Here is a 9444-nt window from a genome sequence, read left to right on the forward strand (position 1 = left end):
CTGCCCTTCCTGTTCCCTTATTTCCCTACTTGTTTCTTTCTCTCTCTCCTTCTTTGTTTTTCTTTTCCTAGCTCCTTGTTTCCTTCCTTTCCTCTCAGTTCCCTTACCTCCCTCCTTGTTTCCTTCTTTCTCTCGCCTTAATTGCTTCTCTCCCTCCCTCCTTGTTTCCTTCTTTTCCTCCCAGTTCCCTTATCTCCCTTCTTGTTTCCTTCTTTCTCTCTCCTTGTTTGCTTCACTCCCTCCCTCCTTGTTTCCTTCCATTCCTCCCAGTTGCTTTCTCTTCACCTCCCTCGTTGCTTCCTTCCCTCCCTAGATACAAGAATATTTCTGCTTATTTGACTGTATTAGTGATCTGGATCATTTAAGTTATTGAGTTGTTTTCCTTCACATTATTGTTGGTATTCAATTTTTTTGTCTTTTGTAGCTTGTAGCATTTGAAGAAAGTGCTCTATTATTTTATATTAGTTATATTAGCTTGTTCAATGTGACAACATTTTATCTTATAACGATACACTATTTAATTTCTTTAAAATACATATCTGATGAATTGTATCAAATAAGTACTGTGCAATAAATTAAGTTATTTCAAGCGCTAATCTAAAACTTAAATTCCAAAATCAGGGACTATATAGTGCTTATAAAGTAGAAAAGATTATATAATGGCCTGTTATGTAAGCTGCGATTGTACTGGACCTCCAAATCCTGATGGATAGAAACAACCTCTAAGTCAAACAGAGTGTGTTATTACAACCAGAGAAAATGGCTGCAAGGATCTTCTGTTGGATGTTTTGCTGCTAATCCTTCAGCATTGATCGCCGTAAGCTTTCTCAGACCTCAATCACAGCAGCATGTCGCTGTGCAGAACCAGACGGGTCAAGGAACACGCCAACAGGAATACATGGGATTGCTTCTAATTCAAAAGCAGCGGGTTGTGAAGGCCTGCAGAGGAAGCGGGGAGGATGTAAGAGTCTACCTGGTGTCTGGAGGCACCAATCATCCTGACCTGTCAGTGCTGCTGGAAGGTTTCCCAAAACAACTTTGAAGAAAATGCACTTCACTTTGTTGTGTTGGTTTACTACGAACAACTATACATCTTTTGGAAATATGTATCAAATGCCTGTTGTTCATGCTTCCCTGGGCACATTTCCACACTGATAACACCGCGATGCATTCCTGGACACTTATTATACATGGTCAACGGAGTTAACGTGATCTAGAGGAGAGATAATTCCTGCAAATATGTGTTTAAAGCTGCAGGGCAATTCGCAGGCTATAGACTGTGCACATATTATTACAAGAGGGGAGGTCAGAAAAGAGTTGTTTGGTTTTTTTGCTGAGGGGAGAGGAGGCGGACTGCAGTTTTTTTCTTTTAAAGTCTAAGAGATCCAAATAAAATATGAAGAATGCCAGGAGGGTCCATGTCAGGTTATTTAAAGTCAACATTTGGATCTAAATAAAATATTCATAAGGCTGGGGAGGGTGTTGCAATTTGAAAGTTTTAACCCACCTCCCCACCCCAATGCTTTTCATACAGCCCCCTTAGCAGCTCAAATGCCAGAGCTCTGGCAGTTTCACTTCCTGTAGTATGAAAAGTGCCAAACTGCACACCAAATTTTTATTTAGGCGAACATGGGAAATCTAGATGAATCTTACCTATAGTAATTCTACTCTGTGATTAAAAACTTAATTGACTGATGTATCTTATACTACATCTAATTAAAGCTATAATATGTAACTTTTGCACAGGGCCCCTGTGGTCACATGTAGCAATTACAGGAAAATGCTAAAACAAAATGTAACAAGAGCACAAATAATGCAAGTTACACAGCAGTGAGTATCTAAGATACTGGTCATACAGCTGCAGCAGATGGAATTGGACACTGAATTTAACAACAGTGGCGACACTGTGTTGTTATTGCTTATGAAATTAACTTTTTGTGAAAAGAAAGCCTGTGTTATTTCTTCTTAGAAAATTCTCCTGCTATAATCTTGCAGTTTCTACAAAGGTTTGCTGACAGATGCTCTCAAGATAATAAAGATGTCTGCAGGGTGTGATGATGTGTTTGTCAAAGTGATTGCACGTTTTATACAAAACACAAAAAGAATAAATAACTACATCCATCTGCTTTTTTCCAGGTAAATCTAAATGAAAGCTACGATGCATCTCATTGATTTTAACCCTTTAAACTATTTGGAGAATTTATAATTCAAACTTTTCTTGATCCCCAGTGGGGAAATTACAATTTAAACTCTGTAAGTAATCACAGGCCTGAAATACACACACATGCTCAGGACCTAATCATGAACAAATGGAGTGATGTCAGATTGATTGGGCTGCCAGCTGGACCAGCACTGGGGGGTACGGTGCCTTGCTCAAGGGCATCTGGCAGTGGCCAGGAGGTGAAGTGGCATCTCTCCAGCTACCGATCCACACTCCGTACTTTGGTACGAACGGGGATTTGAACCAACGACCCTCCAGTTCCCAACCCAACTGAGCTACTGCCAACCCATGACAAGGTGTGAATAAATAAGTGGAAAAGTGAAAGACATTAAGATTATTTTCAGCACTGAGTCCACTGAGACACAGCGTGGGTACACAGAGCATGCCAGCTGTCACTGTGGTCAATTAACTAAACTATGTTCCTGCAAAAGAAGAAGTTGAAGTTTCAGGACCGCAATCCTACAACAGCATTTCAACAACCCTAGTCACTAAAGGGTTACTAAAGCACTGACACTTACGTTAGGAGCTAGCAAGCCATGGAGGGTTAAGGTTAGGGTTATGGTTTTCTAGAATCTTTACAAAAACATTAGGTCGTTGAAATGCGGGCTGTGGTGTACTGTAGGCCTGTGGTTTTGCGATTGTGAAACTGCAGGAACATGAAAATCAATGTTAGAAAGCAGAACTGTAGAAGTGATTATCAGAACCTCAGTCAGAAATGAATCAAAAACTTAAGAATTGAGACTCGGACTTGGTTGCTGTAAAACTTGAGATTTGACTCAAAAAAAAAAAAAAACATTCAAGTCTTGAGTTCACCAAGGCAAATGTGGACTTGGATGAAGAAAGATTTCCAACGCTTGCAAAGCAATACATCTGCTTCAGCATTTGTCGTCCCTGATCTGCACCTGGTCCAGCTGCACATTTCTAAAAGATGCACAAAGGCGGTGCTGACTTAAAGCGTAACACTCGCCATAATGCAACCTAGGGTCTTTTTGTGGCTGTACTCGAGACAATTTTTTGTCTAAAAGCATAATTAGGACGGAAGCGCCACATATGAGATTCACCGTATTATTGTTTTTTGGTCAAATGGCCTTTTGAATGGGAGAGGTAGGGGCACTATTACGATAGCATTAAAATCCCTATTTTTAAAACACTAAGAAGGCTCGACACAACATGAAACTTTTCTCTAAGTATCACCAGGGGCTCTATACACAAACTCCAGCAGTGAGAACATTGTTTTTGTACACAGAGTTTACAAAAAAGAAAGGTTTTAACAACTAATTATGCTTTAAACTAAAGTTTGACATGGGTACATTTACAAAAAGACCCTAGGGTGCATTTTAGTTGGAGCTACGCTTTGAAAAACGACTTGTCCCAAAAGACTTATAAACAACTATTCTGACAAGTCCAATATAAAGCTGTAAATGTGCAACCAAAACCGAGTGAGGCAGTTTGTGCATGCACAACTCTGCAGTTCAAATTTGTCGGAAAAGAGGAAACAGTTGTGTCTAGATTGGTACTTTACATTAGCTGAGAGCAGATCCATCCGTTCTTAGTGGTCTGAAGAGAAAAAGGGAGCGAAGCAACTCATAGCTAGATACAACAAAGGTAAAAAAAAAGAAGCAGATAATCTCTTCATGGTATATTAATACATTACAGCAAATCCTCTGTTGGATGTTTCCTTGCTAATCCTTTAGCATTGATCGCTTTAAACCCTCTCAGACCTCAGTCATTGCCACATGTGTAGTATTGAAGGGTTGAGGAAAATCCCAACAGCAAAATAGGGGTTTCTTCTGATTTAAAAGCAGCCATTACTGAGCGAGTGCTGCTGTGGTATCTTCAGGTGTCAATCATCTCCATCTGTCAATGCTGCTTTCAAGAAGTAATCTCTCACAACAAATCAACTTCACAGACGGAGCAAACAAACTTCAGAGGAAATTATCTCAGTGTTGGTGAGTCCTGGTTTCCTAAGAGCAGATGTTCTAATCCAAAAAGGAAACGCTCCACGTTTCCATTATAATTGTCACCAGGGGGCTTCTTGGAAACGTTGGGGAGTAGCCCAGCTTCTTGGTGGGACACTGATGTTTTGCATATTCACTGTCACAGTAGCAAGTAATAATAATCATTTTATTTATAATGCCCTTTGCATTTCAATTGAAATCTCAAAGTGCCAGTAAAACTCCTGAAAGTTTATTCAGTACAGAAAATACTTAGCACACATCTATAACGTGAGACACAGCAACAAAAGTTGCAGAGAAAGTCCGCACACTGAAAAAAAACTGGAAAAAATGTAATAGCAATGTTTTCGGTACTAGACTAGATCTGGCGTGTCTTTGCAACGTTTGAAAGTTTTTTTCAAAAATCAAAATGTCTTAACAAGAATCAAACATATTACTGGCAAATATAAATCAGCCTTTTTGAAAAAAAAAACCCACTAATGATAGGTTTACTGACCTATAGGTAAGGTAGTCACTATAAGATCTATAGATCAGTCACCTGTGTGTTTAACATTGAAACATGATTCATAAAATCCTATCAACAATTATTCTATAGCTTAGTTTTCTATGCACTTAAACATATGTGTGATGGATTTAGGCTTTTAATGTAGGCCAAGTTAAATATGCATTTTAATTTAATAACATATGTAGTAGGGGATCCTTGCTCTGTCCCTCTCTCCCACAAGGGGTCCTTGGCATAAAAACCACTGAAGACCCCCGCAGTGGAGGATACGTTTCTCTCCATCCTGAGTCTGTTGTAACAGCTTAACACCAAGTGTTTGTGTGCAAATTAGCAGACTATAAAACTAAATGTCGCAAGCAAGCAGAAAAGTCAAAACTGACAGCTAGACATCGGCTACTGCCCCTCCACTCTTGACTCTTAACCCTTCCCCCACCCTTACTCACTAAAGTCTGCATTGACCCACATTCTGGACTGGACTTTAAACCCGCCCATTGCACATCCTGTATATTTTTTTTATACATTCTGCACTTTTTCAATTCCGCTACTTTTTTTTTTGTTTGAGGTAAAAATGTATTCATTTGTTTCTGTATTTATTATTTCATATTTCATATATAAATAGTGAATATGTCTATACATAATTTTCTGATTCAATAGCATGAATTAGGGCTTTCACTACTACTTAAACCCTGCTTTTGTTAGGTCTGCTGCTGGTGGCGCTATGTCTCTGCTCTCCTTCCCCCCCCTCGGTCTGTCCTTAATTGCAGGAGGGTCGCCTGGTGTGCGGGAGTCAGGGTTTCAGCTGCAGCTCTATCTACTCTCCCCGGTCAACCTACCACTCTTCGTCAGATCATGGTCAAGACGACCACGTTAGTCTTGCGGCTAATGTTACAGGTTTGTACCAGTTTTTTTGATAGTTGCTTGTCCTGATTAATCTTTGTCTGCCACAGTTCTGGGAACCTGACTCCTGCTGCCACTTCACTCCTGCTCTCCACACCTCCTGTTCTCCACACTGGATCTCTGGGTTATTGGACACGGACCCTCAGAAACAATACCACACATGCTCTGCGCCCCGGATTCCCATCGGATCTGGACTTGGCTTTTCCCTGTTGTGTCCCCCATTTGGACATTGCAATGAACCTGTTAAACTGTCATTTCTGTCTCTGTGTGGTCTGCGTTTGGGTTCAATCTAGTTCCGCACGTAACCGCTTTAGAATGAGCATCTATAGCATGGTATTGTGAGCGACACAGGTGTTCACTTATCCCCTTCTTTTTGGGAAATGTATTCAAGTATCCAAGCACAAGAGGTCAGCTGTGGCTAATTTGATATAATAAGCTTAATATTTAAATGTATTCCACTTGTTTAATACAATGGATATGATTGAACCTTTTGTCCTTAATTAACAAAACATTTTTATTTTATTCAGAGCTGTGAAATTTAGTTAAACATCAAAGAAAGTACATTTTGTGTTTTATACATTCAATCAGCAACTGTTTAGATATTTACCTCTTACAACAGTGAGTTCACTTATACTAAAGCCCATATAGTGATCAGATTAAATAGATATATTCTAAATATAGGATTTCTTTGGAAAGAACATTTGGTGCAGCATTACATACAGGAATTATCTCCTGTATCCCATGTGCTATCCAGTGATTTTAGCATAGAGGCTCAGTGGTCGTAAGGCTAATGATATGCTCAGACAATCTTTTATGTGTGTGTGTGTGTGTGTGTGTGTGTGTGCACGTCTGTTTTTTGTGTGGTGGTACGTGTTAAGACATGGAAGCCCTCCCGGGTCTTAAAGGGCACGGAACAGCATTGACAGACAGAGGGAGGTCTGCGAGGAAAGTTTTAAAAGTCATCTGATCCCTCAACACTTTTCAAAGGGAGGCACTACTCACACACACACACACACACACACACACACACAGGCTATTAAACAACTGAAAAGATTGCTCTAACATGCCACGTTGGGAAGGGAAGGGACACCAGGGGACAAGGGAGGGATTGTACATTTCTGTAGTAGCTCAACATTAATTATTCCAATTATTTATTCCTTCTTCATTCTTATTTTAACCCTCTGGAAGCTTGGAGAAAAAATGATTTTCTTCAAAATAAACAGAAAACAAAGGATTTACAAGATGGAGGTAGATCATTTTCATACATGTTCATGTGTATTTTAACACTATTTTCTATTACTAAAATGTAAAGCCAGTCATCTTGTTTGAGACTTCTAATCCCAGCGTTGGCCATTGCACGTACTGTATAGGCATCTGTTTTCCAAACACGCAATTTGTGCAGTGTTCTCCATTAATAATTTCTCCTGGCTATTGCTAATATGATGAATATGAAAAACTGCCACGATCAACTCTGGGAATTAGAGAAGTATGTGATGCAAATCATTTCCATCTGTAACAATAAGCTGTCAGACGCTTTGAGCGTCAACAAACTGACGACGTTCCCAGTCTTTAAGGAAGTCACGAGGCGTGGTGGCAGGACCTTTGGAGGAATTGCCAGGGGACCCCAAAAAGTCATTAAATTCAATAGCAGTCATTAATCTGCCAACTCTCTGTATTGGCCTATAGGGAGTGGACAACTTAACAGGAACACTGTACAATAAAAAGAAATCCAATAAAACAACCCAAGTCCAGCCTCAGAAATGGCCATGAACCTGAATCAACACTGGTAAAAGTCAGTGTAAAAGCATGACATCTGACAGCAAATAAATTCCATTTCACTACGAAAGCATGAACAGATTTACATTAACGAGATCAATTCTTATCGCCTCAAGACTTAAAAAAAAAACTGTCCACAAGCTTATTTACTCCGACGGACCGCGAATGGCCATTAAAGCTATAGTGTGTAGTTTCTGTTTGCCCAATGAGGAGTCCTAAGTAATGACAACAAAACTGTTGGCGCGTCCACATGATACAAGTCTTCTGTGATCGCGCACCCCCATCCCTCCTCCACGGAGTTGATAGTAGCACGGTAGCTACGGAGGATTGAAAAAACATGACGGACTCTTCAGAAGAGATGATTACCTTCACTCAAATTCTGCGAGTGTAAGTCGCCGGACAACACCATGTTCTAAACACAGCCATTCTGAGGAATACAGAGAGACTTCTGTGGAGTCTTAATTAACTTTCTAGCAAGTCATTTGGCAATGGCTTGACAGTAACAGATGTTCATTAATATCAGAAAGTTACGCACTAGGGGTGGCCTCTAGCTCACTCAGTAAGAGCATTCTGTCCTGCAGTGGCCCGGGTTTAAATCCGACCTACGGCCCTTTGCTGTCTGTCATCCCCCATCTCTTTCATGTCTATCCACTATAATAAAGGGAAAGCCCCAAAAAAATCATCTTAAAAAGAATTCAAGCACTAAAGCTTTACATTTTAAGTAGAAGAAGGAGCTTCTAAATCAGACTTTATTCAACACTGATCAACACCTGATAATTTACCCTACAGTGAACAAGAGTGAAAAAAAAGTTTTGGGTCATTCAGAATAACACGCTGAGACAATCAACGCTACGAAATCAGCACCATCCACCAGCCAAATGTTGGTCAAATATGCATGTTGCTGGTAGATTTGATTTACTCACGTGCCAAAAAAAACAATGGTAATCTAAGGAGTAGCTGGTCAAATTTGTACATTCACTAGCCATTTGGTTTGTGGACAAAAAAGCACCCTGGCAATTCCATTTACCTACATTGTTTGTAGGTAACATTAACACAGTAAAATACTGTGAGATTGTAGCTGTACATTTACATAAGAGGTCATTCAATTGTAAGATATGATGGCGTTCTGACCTATAGATATGGTCCAGACGGCGGCGATCTTCATCATAGCTTTGGTTCTGGAGTTGAAGCGGCTGTGCTCGATGGGGTTGCGGATGGCGACGTATCTATCCAGGGAGATAGCACACAGGTGCATGATGGAGGCGGTGGAGAACAGCACGTCCAGGTAGATCCAGATGGGACACAGGGCGCTGGGGAGAGGCCAGGCGTAGTCTGGAGGACGGAGAGAGAGAGAGAGAGAAAGACAGAGAGACAGAGAGAAAAGGTGTGAAGGTGAGGGTAAGAGAAATAAAGGTAAATGGCAAATTTGTATTTGCCATTTGTGCATACACCAAACAGTCCAGGTATATAGGAATTCTTGTGCAGGCTCTTTGAGTCAAGTAAAAAATACTTAAGGGCAACGAAAAGCACACTAACTAAAATAGAAAAAAGACATTAGGTAAATAAATTAAAATAAAATAAGACTACTGGCATATCTCCATTAATTCCTTAGAAACTCAACTGAAGTGGTACTAAAAAAAGTACTTGTTAGCAGGTACCAGCAACTTTTTTTCGTAATGGAAAACCAAAAAAGGCGAGTAGAGTCGAAGCGAGTCATGTAGGTACCATTTAGTGGAAAAAAGCCTAAATACTGTAACTGGAGGATACGACTATGGAGAATGTTGCATTTGTTACGAGAATAAATATTGCCATTATTGCACAATAGAGTGAAGTAGTGAGGATTGTTGCACATTTTATTACAGTGTATTTTTCAGTGTTTTTGGCATTAGACTCACTCAGTCACGGAAGGTGATGTAATATTGCTGATAATATACGGCTTCTGATACCCAGTCTGAAAGCATTCATAGATATGTTCAGTCTGTTGTGAGGTTCTGGCTGAGTGACTGACAGCAGGGAGGTGAGGCTCGGGTTCAGATACTGTTTGAGATGGACATTGCTATTGCCTCTGCCAAGGAGATTCGCGAAAGAAATAC

The 9444-nt window shown here is 40.1% G+C and overlaps 1 protein-coding gene across 1 annotated transcript in view; it reads right to left on the bottom strand.

Annotated features, from left to right (window-relative positions):
• The window catches only part of htr2cl1 (5-hydroxytryptamine (serotonin) receptor 2C, G protein-coupled-like 1), a 132004-nt gene that overhangs the window by 10381 nt on the left and 112179 nt on the right, over window positions 1-9444 (bottom strand). Inside the window, exon 5 of the mRNA XM_032544614.1 lies at window positions 8483-8683. Within this exon, the coding sequence (XP_032400505.1) occupies window positions 8483-8683 (201 nt within the window). The remainder of the gene's footprint in view (window positions 1-8482; window positions 8684-9444) is intronic.

The sequence above is a fragment of the Etheostoma spectabile genome, chromosome 19 (assembly GCF_008692095.1).
Source record: "Etheostoma spectabile isolate EspeVRDwgs_2016 chromosome 19, UIUC_Espe_1.0, whole genome shotgun sequence".
NCBI classification, from domain to species: Eukaryota; Metazoa; Chordata; class Actinopteri; order Perciformes; family Percidae; genus Etheostoma; species Etheostoma spectabile.